At 43.9% G+C, this 20467-nt stretch overlaps 1 protein-coding gene across 1 annotated transcript in view; it reads left to right on the top strand.

The window, feature by feature from the left end:
- Positions 1 to 20467, top strand: part of TDRD12 (tudor domain containing 12) — a 156020-nt gene that overhangs the window by 129413 nt on the left and 6140 nt on the right. Inside the window, exons 28-31 of the mRNA XM_050923143.1 lie at positions 5476 to 5524; positions 6656 to 6769; positions 6867 to 7020; positions 7122 to 7188. Of these exons, the coding sequence (XP_050779100.1) occupies positions 5476 to 5524; positions 6656 to 6769; positions 6867 to 7020; positions 7122 to 7188 (384 nt within the window). The remainder of the gene's footprint in view (positions 1 to 5475; positions 5525 to 6655; positions 6770 to 6866; positions 7021 to 7121; positions 7189 to 20467) is intronic.

Genomic DNA, 20467 nt, shown 5'->3' with positions numbered 1-20467 from the left:
CTACTTGGCAAAGTGATCGCGGTTCTCCCGGTGGGCAGATGAGCGGGGCGTTTCCCCCATGGCTGCCCCGATCCAGCTCATTTTGGACTACCTCCTTCACCTTGGAGCCCAGGTTCTGGCGCCCTCCGTCAAGGTGCACTTGGCAGCTATATCAGCCTTCCACCTCTGGTGCAGGGCTACACAGTATTCTCCCATACTATCACGGGCAGATCACTTTGTGTATCTGTACCTGTTATGACCTGGTGGGAATCCCCCTGCCATCAATTGTGAGGGCACGCTCGACTAGGACGCAGGCCTCCTCTACTGCCTTTTTGGCTCATGTCCCCATCCAGAACATTTGTAGGGCTGCTATGTGGTCTTCAGTTCACACTTTCTTCTCATATTATGCAGTCGTCTCCCAAACCAGGGAGGACAACGAGTTCGGCAGGGCTGTGCTCTGTCCTGAGAATGTTATGAACTCCTACTCACCTCCAACAGATATAGCTTGGAATCACCTATTGTGGAATACAGATGAGCAATCACTCGAAGAAGAAAAGACAGTTACCTTTTCCGTAACTGATATTCTTTGAGATGTGTTGCTCATGTCTATTCCACATCCCGCCTTCCTTCCCCTCTGTCAGAGTTGACTGGCAAGAAGGAACTGAGGGTGGGGGGAGCGTGCAGTCATGGAGGTGCCACTTCTGGAGTTCCTACGGGCGCTCCCCTACGCGTACTGCCAGGGGAAAAACGTCCGACACAGGTGTACGTGGTGAGCACGCACACCTATTGTGGAATAGACATGAGCAACACATCTCAAAGAACACCAGTTATGGAAAAGGTAACTGTGTCTTTTTCCTTAGTTTGTAAAGCTCTTGCTTTATATAGGGGGAACTTCCATTTCTGTCTGTTATGCTATTATAATAGCTCTCCTCCTCCTCCCTCCACATCTGTGATTCACCACTCAATACTTCCCATTGTGGCACAGCTTCTCTTCAATCATCACTAGAATGAGAAACTTCTTACTTGATAACTTTCTTAGCAGCTTCTGTCTTTCTTTAACCAGCCCTGATAGCCTGGTAAATGACCAGAGTGCAGATTGATTTTTTTTTTCTAAAAGGATACTTAGACATATAATAATTAGTTATACATTATATAAAGCTGTCTAAATGCTGCTGCTAATTGGTTGCTGGAGTGTTTTTATAACTTTGGAAGAAGAAGCTGAAGAGAAAGGCTTAGTCCTGGAGCTTCAAGCACCAACATTGGACCACTTCAGAATTCCATAGGTGGAGGGTGCTATCCCACTACTGATGAATAAAGAGAGAAGCTGCTATCAGAAAATAATCAAGTAAGAGACTTTTCATTTGCTGGTCTGCCAGATTTAGTTTCTCTATAATTAGTTGCACTTGTTTATTAAGTTTTGTCAGTGGATTTGGACCACTGTTTTGCACGCATCCTTAATGAAGTTGGAAAGTATCATAACATTAAATGACATTCTACACCAGTGGTGGGCAACCTGCAGCATGCGCCCTTCAGGATAATCTGGTGGTGGGCCATGAGACTGTTTACTTTGACAATCTGCAGGCACAGCCGCTCTCAGGTCCCGGTGCCTGTAGTTCGCTGTTCCTGGCCAATGGGAGCTGCGGGAAGTGGCGTGGGCATAGCATTTATTCCCCAAGTAATATCAATTTAAACATCAGAGCCAATCTTTGGGAGTAGTAGCAGTCTTGTAGGCAGAGAAGTCCTGTGTCTCCTATAGCAAGATCTCTTAGGCTGTCTTGTGGCCAATGGTGTGGAAATTCACCAAATTCTACAAATTGGTCATCCAGTCTTCAACTAGTGATGTTTGTGGCAGAAATTTTCTCTACACCATAAATAGGGCTGCCAAGCAATTAAAAATGTTAATCACAATTTATCGTACTGTTAAATAATAGAATACTATTTATTTTAAATATTTTTGGATGTTTACTATATTTTCAAATATATTAATTTCAGTTACAACACAGAATACAAAGTGTACAGGGTTCACTTTATATTTTTTATTACAAATATTTGCACTGTAACAAACAAAAGTATGAGGTGAATTGAAAAATAAAAGTACTATCGTGCAATCTACATCATGAAAGTCAAACTTAAAAATGTACAGTTATGTACAAAAAGACCTGCATTCAAAAATAAAACAATGTAAAGCTTTAGAGCCTACAAGTCCACTCAGTTCTACTTCTTGTTTGGTAAATCACTCAGACAAACAAGGTAGGTTACAATTTGCAGGAGATAGTGCTGCCCGCTTCTTGTTTACAATGTCACCTGAAAGTGAGAACTGGCATTTGCACGGCACTGTTGTAGCTGGTGTTACAAGACGTTTACATGCTAGATGCTCTAAAGATTCATATGTCCCTTCATACTTCAACCACCATTCCGGAGGACATGTGTCCATGCTGATGATGGGTTCTGCTTGATAACGATCCAAAGCTATGCAAACTGATGCATGTTCATTTTCATCATCATATTAGATTCCACCAGCAAAAGGTTGATTTTCTTTTTTGGTGGTTTAGTTTCTGCATCAGTGTGTTGCTCTTTTAAGACTACTAAAAGCATGCGCCACACTTCGTCTTTCTCAGATTTTGGACAGCACTTCAGATTCTTAAATCTTGGATCAAGTGCATTGGTACCTTCTTTGCATTTTGTCAAATCTGCTGTGAAAGTGTTCTTAAAATGAACATGTGCTGAGTCAACATCTGAGACTGCTATAACATGAAATATATGCAGATTATGGGTAAAACAGAGCAGGAGACATACAATTATCCCCCCAAGGAGTATAGTTACAAATTTAATGGACACATTATTTTTTTAACGAGCATCATCAGCATGGAAGCATGTCCTCTGGAATTGTGGCCGAAGCATGAAGGGGCATACGAATGTTTAGCATATCTGGCATGTAAATACCTTGCAACACTGGCTACAAAAGTGCCATGCAGACTCCTGTTCTCACTTTCAGGTGACATTGTAAACAAGAAGCAGGCAACAGAATCTCCTGTCAAGGTAAGAAAACTTGTTTGTCTTAGTGATTCGCAGAGTAAGAAGTAGGACTGAGTGGACTTGTAGGCTCTGAAGTTTTACACTGTTTTGTTTTTGAGTGCAGTTATGTAAACAAAAAAAATCTGCATTTGTAAGTTACACTTTCACAACAGAGAAATTGCACTTCAATACTTGTATGAGGTAAATTGAAAAATGCTATTTTTGTTTCATTTTTACAGAGCATATATTTGTAATAAAAAATAATATAAAGTGAGCACTTAGTATTCTGTGTTGTAATTGAAAATGTAGAAAAACATCCAAAAATATTTAATAAATTTCTTTGGTATTCTATTGTGATAAGTGTGATTAATTTTTTTAAGTCAATTGCTGAGTTAACTGTGATTTTATTTATAGCCCTAACCATAATGCCTTACTAAGGTGAAGATGAGCCTATTTATTTTCCTAATATTTGGATATCCACAGTGAAAAGGATTCTGCCGCTTCTCACTCTGGATGCGTGCGGTTGTGGAAATCCCATCATAACAGATGTGTGGACCTTAGTGTAATGAATAATAGGAAATTTATCCAAGCATACCTGATAATTACCTTTCTTTGAATAATAGGGCCCACAGATGTGGCTCACCCTGGCAATAAGGGGACAGTATGGAATCAGAGAGAGAAATTGACATGCAAAAGTACATGTTTATTTTGTAAAGGAAAATCCTTCCCATCCTCAGTAGTTGGAGAAATTTGTGCTAACTGTACTTTGAAAAATTTCAACTCTTGCTCATTTAGAAAAGAAGAATGAAATTATCCTGTGTGTGTAAGTTGTCTCACTGGTATGTACTTCAGGGATCAGAATATTCTCCTGCAGCCAGTTACAGGAGCTCCTCACTTAAAGTCGTCCTGCTTAACGTTGTTTCGTTGTTATGTTGCTGATCAATTAGGGAACATGCTCGTTTAAAGTTGTGCAGTGCTCCCTTCTAACATGGTTTAGCAGCTGCCTGCATTGTCCACTGCTTGCAGGAGAAGCAACCCATTGCAGCTTGCTGCTGGGGGCTTGTAACCAGGATGGACTGGCAGCCCCCCTATCCTCTCCCTGGTCCTCTAAGTTTCTTATGCTGCAGCCGCCCAGCAGGCTATCAATTGCCAGGCAGTTCAGCTGTCCCTCTTCCCACTGCCATGTGCTGCTCCTGCCCTCTGCCTTGGAGCTGCTCCTAGAGACTCCTGCTTGCTGTGCAGGGAGGGTAGGGGGGGCTAATGTCAGCATGTCCCCCTCCCCCCTGCTTCTTTTCCCTGCTTACCCCTTCTCCATACAGAGCAGGGAAGGGACATGGATGGAGAGAGACAGAGAGCACTTGGGGCAGCAGCTGCTGTCTCAACTTCCTGATCCTCTTAAAAAGACAATGCGCTTTTAAGAGTGGGTCAGCTTACTTAAAGGGGCAGTGTGCATCTCTCTCTCCCTCCCTCTCACACACAAGGTATGTGTGTGTCTGTCTGCTATGCGGTCTCCCCTCCCTTGTGTTTGTGCTGCCTTGTGTGAGATGCTAGATTAACAACAGTGTGTTAACCCTTGAGGGCTCAGCCAAGTGCTAGTTCATCATTTAGCAGCAAGGCATTCCCTGGGAAATATCCCTCCCTCTTCCATCCTCTAACTTCACTACCTCAACCAACCTTCACAATTATCATAGCTGTGATATTAAAGCTGTGAGTATTAAATTGTTTGTTGAAAACATACTGTGTGTATATCTCCATAATATATAGTTTTTTGTCTGGTGAAAATCTTTTTTCCTGGAACCTAATCCCTCCCATTTACATTAATTCTTATGGGGAAATTGGATTCGCTTAACATCATTTCACTTAAAGTTGCATTTTTCAGGAACATAACTACAACATTAAGCGAGGAGTTACTGTGCTTGGTTCTGCTCCCAAAATGCAACCATGCTGAAGTATTCTTTGTTACTAAAAGAGAGGAAATTTTCAGATAAGATTGGAGACATTTTCTTCTGGTTATATTAGTAGTAGTATGAATTTGTTCTGTGCTGTTTTATAAGCCATGTGTGACCTCTTTTCAAATTACTAAATTCTATAATTTGAAGAGTTAAGTTCAGTACAGGGCTGTTTACTGTTCTAGATTGTTTTAATACCTTTATGGCTGCCTGCTGCATTTTTCTTCTTTCGTAGCCTTTTGTCCAAAAGTGCTGGGTCTGATTTTGGTACCTTTTAATGCAAAATGTAATAGTTTCCTTTTTAATTAATGATTCATCATAGTTTGCATGTAAGTTGATTTAAAAATATCCTGAAGTAGCAGTAACCAATCTAAAAGAGAATAAATTTTTGATAATCCTAACTTGGATACCATTGAATTCTCTCTACTTCACCTTGGAACAGACTTCAGAGATGAAATTTACATGATATAGATAACTTTAGTGGAGTAAATTAATACTATATGCTGAATAAAATATATTGTTTTTAATTTAGATTCTATATCTGAAAAAGCAGAAGAATCTACACAGCATCATCGTAAATGGTACTGGAATTTTAAATTTTTATTAATGCAAACTTTTTGTAGTGAGAAAATGTGTTTATCTGCTCGATTTTGTACTTTTTAAGGTGAACTTAGTGCTCCTGAAAGATGTAAGATTTGACAACCCTGATTATTGAAATCTTCAGTTTACCCACACAGCTGGTACAATACAGTGGTAGTACTAGTTACTCTTTCTGCTTTCACCAATATGCCCAACCCTGAACTAAGAGTGTAAGTTTACCACGTTCTCATTGCCCATTCAGATTTTGATTTATGTTCTGAGACTGGATTTATGTTCTGAGACTACATTAACTAGATCTTCCAGTGCAAACAACCTGAATTTTGTAGTCTTCAGCTGCATGTTTCAGCTATGTTTCAGTAATAGAAATCTGTAAAGTAGCAGTGTGTTCTTCGGTCCATACATTTGCGAAACATTACTCACAGATGGTAGCACCAAGAGTAATTGCCCAGGTTAGCAGGGTGGTTCTCAGTTCTTATTCGGATGATCTCCAAGCTTCCACCTCCGGGTAGATAAAATTGTGGCTAATCACTGTGAGTGGGAGCCATATGCACAGAGACTCAGAAGAAAGCACAGTTGTTTACCTTACACTAATTGTTTCTTCAAGATTTTCTGTGCTTGTGGATCCCACAAATGATCCTCCATCCCTACATCTAAGAGTCTTCCCATCTGGGCACTGGGGAGTGGGTGGGGTCATTCCACCCTTTTTGTCCTTGGGAGATGGAATCTGGGGGCATGCACAGCACATGCACGATCCCTAATGGACACTGCTAGATAAAACTTTCCGGATTCCTGTGCAAAGGGTGCACATGTGCTCCCACAGTGGGATCTGCATGCACAGAACATCTTGAGGAATCAGTTTTACTATAAGTACAGTAACCATCTTTTTCTGTAGGAGAGGGTTTGAAATGGGGTTTTAAGTAAAGTGACAGGGTATATTTAATTGTTATACTTGTTGTGTGGTATGTTAACCTTTCTTTCTATTCTTTTATCATTGTGGGTGATATTCCTATTGATCATGAGCTCTATTATTGTTAGTATGCCTAGAACTTTTGTATGTGTTCATATTTTAAATTGAAATACATTCAATTTAACTAGTCTTCTTAAAATTTTAGTTTCTATCCAGAAATAAAATGGTTTCAAAAGGAAGATACTGTTACCATGAAGATAAAATTAAGAAATATACGTGACCATAAATGTGAATTTTTTGGAGACAAGGTTGTTTTCAGGTAGGTTCAAAATGTTACACGTAGCAAAATAAAATGTCTTACCAGTTTCCATTTCATTTACCAAAAGAAGCTAACACTTTTGTTTAAACAAATACAGTGCTTTTTCAGGAGACAAATTTTATGTGGCTGACATGGAGTTACATGCAAACATACTTAAAGGAAAGTCTGTTTGTGTGATTAAGAATGAAGAACCTGTGATTATCCTTGCAAAAAACAAGAAGGAATTTTGGTGCCGTCTACTGAAGCATAAGGTGAATTACAAATACCAGTTAAAATATGTATTTATTGTTCTAAAATTATCAACATTATGTAGTGAAATAGATATAGTTAGCAGTTGTATTTCTGTTAACAGAATCCTAATGTGTCTTTTGATTTTGAACACTGGGAAGATTTTGAAGATAAAAGCCCCTTTCCTGTTGGTAAGTTATTAACAAATATCGGTATTTAACATAAACAAATTTGTTAGCAAACTATTGTCATTAATGTAATTTAATTTAAGTTTACATGCTGCTGTTTACCTGAGAATAGGTAGTTCTCACTCCTAGAAACATTAGTTTTTACAGAAAACCTTTTGCTAGAAGAGTCATTTTTTGTTGTTGTTGCCTTTTTATAGTTAATTATGGTCATGTACATTGCCGTTTAGATAATGTTATTAGAGTAACTTTTAAAAAGATCATTCAGTACTCATTTGTTCCTGCTCATATTGCTCAAACAGTCTGGACTAGTAGGATTCTGTTGTGTAGATATTGATCTCAAAGATCTAAAGAGTTAAACTCTCTCACTATCCAAAATTAAGCAGTGATAGATAGGTTTGAAGTTATTTTTTTCAAAGACCTTTGATTTACTTGGTTATATGGCAGATACTGAAAAGCATTCATTCAAGTTGAAAATTTATTGATTAAACTCAGGAAAATAAGGAATTATAACAAGCTTTTATATTGAAACTGTAATTATGCAGAACAAACTTATTCCCTACCAAAGGTCTCTCTCCTTTTGGAGTCAAAATATCAGTCTCTTATTTTAATTTCTTTGAAGAGGAAAGGGTTAATTTCACTCTGTCTTGACGTGTGAAGGACATTTACTTACCTTGTTTTAAACAGACACACACAAGATGGATGAGAGAGAGGATAGAAAAGATCGATGAAATACAGCTTTTGTTGATGCTGCGCTAGGACCCAGGTTTGAGTTCTGGTCTAGGATGTCACCTGGCTGGATTCTTTCTCCTTAGTCAAGGCAGACTTGGATAAATAGTTGATTTTAGGATTCAGTGAAAAGCAGAAAGAGAATGAAACATAGGATAGGAAACGAGGGAGAGGAGAAAGCAGAACAACAAGGGAAGGAAAAGCAATACAGAATCTAACATGCATCTGCGATGCAGCAATTATGTATCCCTACTGAGGACTTAATGCCATGAAAATATTATGATTTCCAGCCCTCAGAGGTGAAAACAAAGTTCCTTAAAGAAGAGCCAACTGGCCTTCCTCTCAGGAAGATATTCCTTAGCCTGATCTGCTCCTTCTGGTTTAAGGTTGAGAAATTTGTGATGAGTTGCAACATTGACAGGTCAGGGGATGAGTTGTGAGAGAGATGATTCTGTCTCCCCTCCTGCCCCCCCTCTTTTTAAGAACCCCTAAAAGGAGTGTAAGTTGGGTGCCATATTTTATCATCATTATTTTGTGCACCAATTAAATCCATTTCTGTAAGGCCAGACTTGGCATAGATAACTTTGTTCCCACATTTTTCTTGTTTACTAAGTATAATATCGCCTTAGTCCTTGACGTATATCAGTAAGCCTATGATGGGGTATATTATACCCTCTGAGGCTCCGTGCTAGAGGCCTTGTGGCCCTACCACACACCACCCTAGAAAAGGGTAGTGGAGAGGGTCCTCCAAACTGCCTAGAGTGGCTGTGTCTCATACAACCAATCAGGGCCTAGTATAGGAAGAGCTGCAAGGTCAGAGTAAGTTCAAGTTCCTTGACAGCGCTGGAAGAGTGTGGATGGGTGTACAGTTGGCTGAGGGAGCTGCAGGACATTGGATGAGGTAGTACTGCCAGAAGCTGAGGAGAGCCCTGAGCTGGTGGTTGCTGGATCTTCATCAGGACAAAGCCCTGAGGTAAGGGTGAAGACAGCACGGGGCCATGGGGAAGTGGCTCGGGGAATTAGCGCAACAGTGCGACTTAGATAAAGGGACACAACAGACAGCTGCTGTCTATAGGGTCCCTGGGCTGGAACCCAGAGTAGTGAGAGGGCCCAGGTCCCGTCCTCCCCCCCTAGTTAGCCCCTGGGGGAAGTGGCCTGGACACTGAGGCACTCCAGAGCGGGAACTGAACTGTAGCAAGAGCTGCGGCCAGAATGGTCTTAAGAGGGCGAAGACTTTGTTGCCAGGGAGGGAGTGCTGGGGCACTGCTTTATCCCGGAGCAGGGACATCTTGAGGAAGACATTACAGAGGGCACTGAGAGAGACCCCTGTTGGACTTGTACCCCGGAAAGGGTTTTGCTTTGCTTTTATCACATAGCCAGACTGTGTGTGACTCAGCTAGAGGGTTGAGTCACTGAAGACACACCACGGAGAGAGAGTGTACAGGCACATGCACTCATCCAAGGGGGCACTCGTGAGCGGTGAGTGCACCCCGTTACAAAGCTATTTTTGTTTGGATTAATTCAGTTTTTGTGTCTGGTTTTCTTGTATCTGTTCATAGGATTCATTTACTGAAAACAACTTGAACTGTTTTCTAAGGTTAATTCTTAGGCAAGAAACAAGTCAGATTATTGTGACATATTACAGAGTTTCACATACTCAATTGATTGTTCACAGTCAGTTACTTTTCACAGTTAAACTTAGGTTATACTTTTAGGTACAGTAATGACACCACTTCTCCATAGACACATGCTTTGAGACAAAGGAGCTCAGAAGTCTCTGTCCAACATGCTCACCACTCCTGGTTCCAACAGAACTGCAGTATCAAAGTACATATGTGACTAATACCCTATTGCAGGGGTAGGCAACTTTTGGCACGCGTGCCAAAGGCGGCATGCGAGCTGATTTTCAGTGGCACGCACACTGCACAGGTGCTGGCAGGGGGCTCTGCATTTTAATTTAATTTTAAATGAAGCTTCTTAAACATTTTAAAAACCTTATTTACTTTATATACAACAATAGTTTAATTATATATTATAGACTTATAGAAAGAGACCTTCTAAAAACATTACAATGTATTACTGGCACGCAAAACCTTAAATTAGAGTGAATAAATGAAGACTTGGCACACCACTTCTGAAAAGTTGCCAACCCCTGCCCTATTGTGACAACTCTGTTGTCGTAGAAGACAGAAATTACATGAATCTGTATTCATGGTCTACGTGACTCTAGAAATGGCGTCTTTTTATTCAACACAACTGATCCTGTGATGTATCAGTTGCATATCTTGCAGTTTACTGGATCAAATAATTTTTTACTACTTTCACAGTTCCTGGATTAACTGTACCTCTGCCCCTTCCATGGTCGTCTTAGGGGTGCCTCTTTGGATTTCAGGCTTCTAGTCTTCATCTCTCTGTGGGCAGGAACTCTCGTCCCTCTTTCTCCTGCAGTTCACTGTGAATATCTCAATAGGTTTGACCTTAGTCCAGCCTCATGGTTCACTCTCTCTCAAGGGGTAATGACAGTATTTACTAGTGACCAGACAGCTTTTACTTAACAGTATATTGATTTTAGGACAAAAGCATTACAGAGCAGCTTATCATAAAAAACTAAATATTCTACACACGTCAGGCTTACCAAGTGTGTCACATCTTCTACATTGAGACACTGTAGGTTCACAGAGTTCTTCAAACCCTTCCTGTAAGTTTTGCCCTCTTACTTATAGTTTCATGTCACTTTGAGGATCAAATGAGAGATTTTTTTAGTCAGTTCAACTCCCCCTTTATACCAAAAACCAATTATTTATCTGCTTGGCCTCTTTAACCTAGTCTGAGCTAATATATGCAGTTCCCCCCAGGGAGGTGGCACTCTCTGGAGAAGGTGACCTGTCCAGAGATTTGCAGTAATTATGCCCCTCTGATTTTAGTGCTCTGTAATCCTCCCCAACAGAGCCAGAATACATTCCCCAGCTCACAAAGGTATGTACAATACTTAGGGATATGAATATTCCATATGCCTTTGCATCTGTCACTTATCAGTGTAATAGTCTCCTGAAGTTTCTGCATTTCCAAGATCTCACATCTGTCACAAATAGTTTTTACTCCGGATAACACTGCAGGGCCACATACAAGTGAGCAAAATACTATTCTAGCTAGCTCATTATCCACAAAATAAAAAAAAAACACTACAACCTATTTCAACATTCTTTTATATGAAACATTGCAGAATATGGATAGTTACATTATTGGCACATCTTTGGATTTCAGTCTGGCCTGTTTACAAGAATTTATCATTGATAGTAAGGGACAAGCATCGCATTAACCCTTATCTTCAAGTAGATGCAGATATGTTTTCCGCGTATAGGTGTATGTGCACTGGAGCCAGAGATTTTGCTTTGTAGTACCCACAGAGGGGCAGTGCTCATGTATTTAGCCCGTCTGCTGGCTATATGAGGCAGTGCTGCCCTGACCTCCCTCAGTTTATTCGTACCAGTGGAGTTGGAACTCTGTGCAGTTGTTGCCTCACAACCTGGCAAACTCATATCTTAGACTAGTTGTATCATCACTCCCATAATCGCATTGGTCTTTAGGGCACCGTCATTGATGAGCAATCAACCAATTGTCTCCACCCCGATGATTGTGTTTCAGTGCTTGAGTTTCCACAAAGTCCATTCCTGTCCACTCTTTTATGTTGTCAATCTATTTCTTCTGTCTACCTCTTCTTCTCTTCCCTGTACTGTCCGTTGGAAGATGATCTTGGATAGAGGAGATGATCTTGTTGCATGGCTGTACCATTTCAACTTATGCTTCTTTGTGGTCTTCAGGCGGTCTTCGTATGATCCAGCTCATTGGGTGGTGATGTTGCAGGCCTCTTCATTAGTGACATGGTTGAAGTAGGAGATGCCTAGGATTTTATGGAAGTGTCTCATCTCTTCTACTTGTATTTTCCGTTCAAGTTCTGCCATAAGGGTCCATGTCTCATGCGTATAGAAAAATGGAGATGACCAATGTGTGCAGCAGTTTCAGTTTGGATTCCAGGGAGATGTTCTTGTTCCTCCAAATTGGCTTTAGCTTTGCTGCTGTTTGTGCAGTTCTTGCCGAATTTCTGCCTTGGATCTTTCATCAGTGATGATTGCCCCCAAATACTTGAACTGTTTCACTGTCTCCAGCTCTTGTCCACTGACAGTTATATGTGAGCTGGCCCTATCATGTTTGTTTGTCATCAGCTTGGTTTTCTCTGCACTGATTTCCATGCCATATTTTGTGAAAGTTTTATCCAATCATTTCACAAGGTTGGCAAGTTCATCTTTGCTGCCTGCCAGGCCATCGATGTCATCAGTGAACCGAAGATTTGAAATTGTTCGCCCTGTAAGGCTGACTGTGCATATGTGATCTTCTAGGGCATCAGTCATTATGCGCTCCAAGTAGATATTGAACAGTGTGGGCAAAAGAAGGCAGCCTTGCCGGACTCCAACAGTGGTGCAAAACCACTCTCCTGTTGTGCCATTGACGAGAACTGCACTGTTGTCCTTGGCATTCAGCTGTTTAATGGTAAGAATAAGCTTACGACCAACATTGTACTACTTCATGGTTGCCCAGAGAGCTTCGTGCCATACTTTGTCAAACACCTACATGAAGTCAACAAAGACGTGGTAAATGTCCTGCTTGTGTTGTAAGTACTTCTCACATAGAACACAAAGGTTGAAAATCTGTTCTGCGGTACTTCTTCCAGCACGAAAGCTAGCCTGTTCTTCAGCAATGATATTCTCTGCTTGTGGCTTCAATCTGTTCAACATCACTTTGCTGGGATGGCTAATTAAGCTTATGGTCCTGTAATTTTGACACAATTGCAGGTTGCCTTTCTTTGGCAGAATGATGATTAGGGACTGTGTCCATGTGGAGGGCCACTCACTGGTCTGCCAGATCTTGTTGCAGATGTTGGTGAGTACATCTATTACCATTTCTCCTCCAAACTCCATCAGTTCGGCTGGGATGTTGTCAATACCTGTAGCCTTTCTGTTCTTGAGCGATTTCACAGCTGTTTCCACTTCTTCACTTAGTATTGGAAAGTCATCCTCCTCTGTTGAATCTGGACTGTCTAAGACACTAGCATCTCCATTTGTCTGGTGGTTGTATAGATCAGAACATTAATTTGTCCACCTATTGATGATGTCCCTTTCTTCTGTAAGACAGTTCCCTTCTTTGTTTTGAATTGCATTAGCTTTGGTCCATCTTTCCTTCAGTCAGATATTTTACAACCTGGAAGGCTCGTTTGCTATTTTTAATATTGATACATTCCTCAATTTTAGAGCATTGTTTTTCAGTCCATATTGCCTTGGTCACCTTCATTCCTTTCTTGATCTTTCTGCCAATTTCTCTGTATTTATCAGCTCCCTCAGTGCTATTCTTGTCTCTCTCAAGTTCTCTTCTAATATCACACATTGGTAGTATTTCATTTGTGACCCCTGGTTTTGGTTTTTTACAATGTTTCCCAAGTGTGTCCATTGCTGCCTCATTCATTACAGCATTGCAATTGTTGGTCATTATTTCTGTTTTCCTTTAGAGCAAGCAGTGGGACAAATTTTCCGCCGCTCATTGCTTGGAATGACTCTGCAATGTTTCGGTCTCTGAGTCTTTCTAAGTCAAACTTCATTCTGGTAAACTTGGGCCTGGTGATTTTCCTTAGCCGCAGCCAAAAATTTAGCATCACAAGGTCGTGATCACTTCCAGTATCACGGCACTGGGAAAGCTCCTTGTTTTAGCTCTGTTAATCCCAGAATGAAATTGTTTTTGCACCATAATGTAGTCAATCTGGCTGTGATGTAGACCATTAGGTGTGTGCCATATTGATCGTCTGGATGCTTTATGTGCTCCTAATGTGTTTGCAAGAACCAGATTGTTATAGCTGGCAAACTCCAAAAGTCACCATTCTCTCTCATTGGTTACCACATTACAGAAAGGGCCACAATAATCTTGCCAATCTGCCTGTGCGTCAGTACCCATTTTAGCATTCCTTGTACAATCAAGATATCTTTCTTGTGTACCTTATTGATGATGTCTTGGAGCTGATAGTAAAAATCTTCAATTTGCTTATTGTCAGTGTCTGTTGCAGGGACATTAGACTTGTACCACTGTGATACTAAATGGCACTGCTGTTAGATGGATGGAAATAAGCCTGCTGAACATTGGGCGGCATCCTAATACTGAATACTTGATATCTTTATGCACAGGAAATCCTGTGCCATTGACATGTTTGTCCTCTCTACTGTAATAGAGTACATGGCCTTCTTCCATTAGTACCTCTCTAAAGTTCTTCCATCTGACCTCAGAGATTCCTAGGAGGTGCCAGGTGTATTGTTTCATTTCGTATGTGAGTTCTTTCAACCTCCCTTTTTGTCTCAATGTCTTTCCATTCCATGGAGCTATGGTGATGATGTTGTCTTTGTTGGGGTTACACCAGTAGTATACTTGTTGCTTCTGCTGTGGTGGGAGATGGATGGCACGGTCATTATTAACCCAGGCTGCGATCAATCCAGTATGGACATCTTTGACTTGCTTATCATATGCTGTGTCTTTGGCAAATTTCTAGCCTGGCAGAGCCCATCCCTCTCCAGGCAGCTCCCCTTTAGTTGTCTCTTATGACATGCAGGAAGAGCAGTGGGCTTATTCTGTCTCTGGATTCACACGGGGGTGGTTGTGTATAGTTATTAATTAGTAACGCTAATTAAAACTTTCAGTATAGTGGTACTGGTAGTGCTCCCTGGTGATACCCTCGCTGGAGTTCAAGCATTGCCATTCGTATGGAGTGGCAATTCCCGATAGTGACCTCAACATGTGGTGCTTGCTCTGCCTTGGCAAAGCCTTCTTAATTAGCATTGTTTGATTTGTAAATCATTCAAAAAGTAGACTCAAGTAGTGCAGGACCTTCGCCTTAAGCAGCACCTGCTTGAGCAGGCCATGAGGTTTGGCTCAGTACTGAGGCCTTCCTCAGGCTGTAGATAGCCCTCTGGCTTGGAAAGTGCTCCTGCTTCTCATTCCAGGGCAGGGATCTCTCCGAAAGGGCACAGGAATCATTCATCATTGACCTCAAGGAAGAGGTCACATAAGACCGACTGGGGGGCACCCCAGGTCTCAGGGTGACTCTTCTGCCTCCTCTAAGAGAAGCATGGACTGGCATGGTGCTGGGTCCAGTGCATAGGCGCTTCTGACCCTCCCTTGATACAGGGTAGGGAGGGCAGACATCCCGTACCATTGACTCTGCTTCTGGCCTCCAGGTGTCCTTTGAGTCCAGTACAGAGGGGAATCAGACTTGCAAAACTCACTAAAAAAATGAAAAAATTGGGCTTGTTTTAGGCTAAGTTGGCTCCTGCATTGCGTGTTGGCTAGTTGTTTTGCTTGCAGGGCTTTTACAGTAGCTTATAACTCCTTGTTTGCAGCCTTGGGTCCGCCCCTGGTCCCGGCCAATCAGAAAGCTTGAATCGGGTGATTGACATTTGGTTCCAGTCCAGCTGCAGTGTGTGAGTCCCCTGCGTGCCTCCCCTGTGTGTGGCAGTGTGCATGCTGAGTGCTTTGTTAAAAAACAATTTCAACTTTAAAGGTCCAGTTCCTGCCTTCCTGTGCCTGCCGCTGCACTGCAGCGTAGCTCTGAGCACCCTGTGATACAGGACAGTGCCAGGGGAGGGTGAGTCAGGGCAGGGGGGGGTCCTCCCTTTGTTTTGTTAAAAAAAAGAATTTAAAATTCTGGAGTGGGGAGAGAAGCCACGCCCCCGGCAAGAGCTGTGTGGGTGTTGGGGGAGGGAAAATCCCAACAGGAGGTGCTTGTGTGGGGGGGAATTACCCGCCCTCCCCCCGCAGGAGCCGCAGAGAGGAGGAGCCGCCCCGGACCCTGGCAGAAGATGTGTGGCTGAAGCACCCAGCTCTGGAGCTCCAGCTGCTCTAGTGACAGATGCTGCTGCAGGGCTGAGGCCCTGACCCCCCTGTGCAGAGCTGGTCTGAACCCCCTCCTCTCTCCCATCCCGCCTGTATGGGTTGGAGTAATCCCATTTCGCAGGTGTGAGCTAGGGCATACAGAGGTGAAGTGACTTTGCCTAGGCTAAGCAGGGGGTCTGTGGCAGAGCGGAGAACCAACCCTGGAACACCACTGGAGGTAGGATCCTGTCTCCTGGTGAAACATTTATTTCAGTTCAACATCTCAAACACAAGATACACAAAATAACTCTGTAACAGAGTCTTAGTCTAGCACTGAGGGATATGATGATTTCACTCTCTCAAAACAATTTGTATTAAGGGATTTGTTTCCATTGTATTCTCTAACTTTTGAAGTTGCCTTTGATGTGGCTTTTTCATTAGTGAGACAAACCAAAGAAATTTAAGCTCTCACCTGCAAGTTTCAGGTTTTTCATCAAGACAAGGACTTTCGCTAATGTTGTGCCTTGTGATGAGGCCTCCTGCTAGAAGCTTTGTGACCCTACCACGCCACACCACACCCCAAGGGAGGAGCAGTGAAGATGGGTCCTACAGGCATGCCTAGAGAGGCTGCAGAGAAGCAGCCAATCAGAGCGCAACAGGCTTAGGTGAAAGAAGCTACAGGAACTGAGTAGGTCAGTCCCTGGCTGGGACCAGAGGAGTAAGGAAGGGTACTCCTTTCTGGTTGCTAGATCTCAAGGGAAAACCAGAAGTTCTGGTGGCACTGGCATTTGGTGAAGAAGAATAGGCATTGAGAGCTTCAGCCCTAAGGTAAGGGTGAAGAGGAGGGGCTACTTTGGAAGCAAACCAGGGAACAGCAGCAGCAACTGTTAAAGGAAGCAGCATGTGGATGCTATTTGTAGGGTCCCTGGCTTGGGACCCAAAGTAGTAGGTGGATCCTGGTCTCCTCACTGGCTGCTGGGGATGAGGCTAGGTTAGAGGCCCAAGTGAAGGGCAAGACTTAAAGGGATACCAGAGGACTGCTAAAGGCAAAGAGTCTCCAGGGAGAAAGCCTTGGGGGTGCTGCTCTGTAGCAGCGCATGGAGAGACTTAAAGCAAGCTAAGAACAGTCTGAGAACTGAGCTCAGAGACAGGGCCACAGATACCAATAAGGGCACAGTGGTAGTCCCTGTTGGACCTTTGTTACCCAGGAAGGGGTTCATCCATTCTTGACTTGGTGTGACTTAGCCAGAAGGCTGAGCCACTGAAGACCTACCTGATGAGGACAATAACTGATGGGGCACCACAGGCAGAGAGTGTGCAGGTTCACACCCAGCTGACAGGAGGTCTCACAAGGGGTGAGTGTGCCCTTGCACAGGCCTAAATTACTTCTTCGAGTGCTGTCCCTGTGGGTGCTCCACTCTAGGTGATAGTGTGTCCCGGCGCCGCTGAGCGGAGATTTTCGGTAGCAGTACCTAGTTGGGACGCACACACTCAGTTGGTATCTCCTGTCTCGTTGGAATCTTCCTGAGTGTGTGTGCCCCACACCCTCTTCAGTTCCTTCTCAACCGTCCTCGGCCGAAGACGGAACTCGGGGCAGTGCTGCCTTTTGTTCTCTGGTCTCTATAGGAAACAGTAACAAAGAACATAGAAATAATTATTAGTTACATCTCATTTGTTTCCCTTCCTTTAGTGTAGTTACATAATTACTTAGTTTAAAAAAAAAATCCCTCAGGCTTATCTCCTGTTGAGACGCTCTCCTCAGCCATCTCTAATTCATAATGCCAGGAGCTTCAGGATTCAAAAGGTGTATTTCCTGTCAGGAATCCATGCCACAAACAGATGGGCACTCATACTGTGTGAAGTGCCTCCGGGACACCCATGTCCCTGTGAAGTGCCTCCATTGTGCGAGCCTCAAGTCAAGAGCTCGTCGCTACAGGTATCTGCAGCTCAAAATGCTGATGATGGAAAAATCCTTACAGACGCTTTTGGAGATGAGAAACCTTAAACCCGCTCCCACACTCTCCCCAGCCAGATCGGAACCGGTGGGCAGCATTGCTTCACCCTCTCTGGAGCGGAGGCAAGAAGCAGAACAGTCTCACAGGAGAGACTTTAACAAGGGAGGGGATCTCCCGCGAGATCCCTACCCTCTGTGCTGACAGCACCAAAGGTAGGTGCCTCAGCTTTTTCTAATGCCTCAGCCGCGGCTCCAACAGAGCGTAGAGGCAGGGCCCCGACCTCCCGTGTCAGGAAGGTCCTTCTGGCTCTGGTCCCCTTGGCACCGCGCTGCACCTCGGCACCACAAGCAGCTGCGGTGCCGGCAGCGCGCTGCTCCTGGGCACCGCAAATGGCTGCGGTGCCAAAAGCGTGCTGCTCCTCGGCACCAAAAACGGCTGCAGTGCTGGCAGCGCGCTGCTCCTCGGCACCAAAAATGGCCACGGTGCCAGCAGCGCAATCCTCCCCTGCAGGGAGAAGAACGTTGGCACCGAGGCTATCTTCCACCTGGGCACCAGTAGCAGACTCCCTCCAGGGCACCTCCAAGCAGTCTGCAGCACTAGTCACTTTCACTTTCTCCTGCTAATGAGCTAGAGCAGAGAACAGGCTCAGCTCAGCCCAGGGAGCAGGAGCAACAGTTTCTCACTCAATGTGACCTTTCAGTGCCACCTGAACCTCACTCTCCGCTCCTAGATACACAGGGCTCATTTTTTTGAACCGCCGCTCTCTCCACCTTAACTGGTTTCCACTGAGGGTGAACTTGATTTACAGCAGCAAGCGGAGTTCTCCCCTCCTGCTTCTCCTCCACAGGCACCTCTGCCACCTCATGTCATGGCTCAAGGCCACCAGCCTCAGTTTCCCTACTTCGCCCCCGCATGGGCAACACCTGGGTTCTCCTACCCTATGCCCTGGCCTCAGGTGATACCCTTGGCAACATCCTCCTACCAATCATCCTCCTTCTGTGCCTCAGTCTCCTGCCCCGTCCACTTCTAAGGTGCCTGAGTCCCTTCCTGAGTACGCAAGTTACCATATCCTGACTCACCGACTCCTAACTCTCCATTAGCCCTGGACGGAGCCCTCCTCCCTCCGCCTCCACGGGCTGTGGACGACTGTAAACAATTTCAAGAACTTTTCAGGAGGGTGGCACTCAGTCAAGATATCCCCTTTCAAGAGGTTCAGGAGATGCAACACAGACTCCTCAGAATCCTTCAACCATCTGCGCCCTCAAAAATCGCGCTCCCTATAAACAAAGCACTCCTGGAGCCGGCTGACACTCTCGGGCAAACCCCAGGTTCTTTAGTACCAACTTGCAAAAAGGCCGAACATAAATACTGTGTCCCTGCTAAGGACGCTGACTTCCTATTTTCTCATCCACCACCTAACTTCCTTGTCATAGATGCAGTTGCACAGAGGAAGAAACAGTCACAATATCGACCCACCCCGAAAGACAAGGACCTTAGACGCCTTGACGTCTTGGGCCGCAAGGTTTATACATCCTCCATACTACAATTCAGAATTGCAAACTATTCTGCTCTCCTTGCCAGTTATGACTTTGATAATTACAATAAACTTTTGAATTTGCCTCCTACATTCCAGAGGATGGGAGAACAGACTTCAAATCAATCCTGACTGAGGGCCAGTTGATTTCCAGAACGGCCCTACAGGCATCTCTAGACACGGCAGACACAGCAGCCCGTACAGCTGCAACTGCTGTGGTTGTGCGCAGATCCTCATGGCTCTCTGCATCTGGCATCCCCAAAGAACTGCAGACCAAAGTGGAGGATCTCCCTTTTGATAAGGACAAACTTTCTCCTACCCTTCCCCGTCCCTCTTCAGGAACCCTTCTCATGACCACTTACTTCGCACAGAAGTGGCACATCTTCTACAACTATGTGCAGTGGAACCTGTGCCGACGCAAAATCAAGGGACAGGTTTCTACTCCCATTACTTTCTAACTCAGAAGAAGACCAGAGGATGGAGGCCTATACTAGATCTATGCCGACTGAACAAATTCGTGAGGATGCAAAGATTCAAGATGGTCACACTGGGCACAATAATACTGCACTGGATCAAGGGGACTGGTTCACAGCCCTTGACCTACAGGATGCTTACTTTCATATATCAATTCATCCAGCTCACAGATGCTTCTTACGATTCACAATAGGTCACGACCATTTTCAATACAGAGTTCTCCCTTTCGGACCCACCACAGCACCGAGAGGTTTTTTTTTTCCCAAGACTCTAGCCGTGATCGTGGCTCACCTCCGCAAACACGGGGTCACGCTGTTCCCTTATCTGGAAGAATGCCTCATCAAGGGAAACTCCTATGGCGAGACACTTCAAGTTACCCGTTTAGCCATCTCCCTCTTTCACAGCCTAGGCCCCCAAATAAACATCCAAAAATCCACCCTGACACCTAAACAGGTCGAGTTCATCGGAGCTCATCTCGACTCAATCCAGAGCAGGGCCTCGCTCCCATATCACAGATTCCTCACTATCGCGCAGCTCAAATGCATGCTCTCTATTCGTCCCAGGACACAGGCAAGACTCTGCCTATAGCTCCTTGGTCACATGGCAGCCACCACCTTGGTGGTTCACCACACCAGGCTACACATGAGATGTCTCCAGGGATGGCTCAATTCCAATTTCAAACCCAACA

This window comes from Gopherus flavomarginatus, chromosome 14, assembly GCF_025201925.1.
Source record: "Gopherus flavomarginatus isolate rGopFla2 chromosome 14, rGopFla2.mat.asm, whole genome shotgun sequence".
Classification (NCBI taxonomy): Eukaryota; Metazoa; Chordata; order Testudines; family Testudinidae; genus Gopherus; species Gopherus flavomarginatus.
Note: the sequence above shows the minus strand (reverse complement) of the source record. Positions and strands in the feature narration are given on the sequence as shown.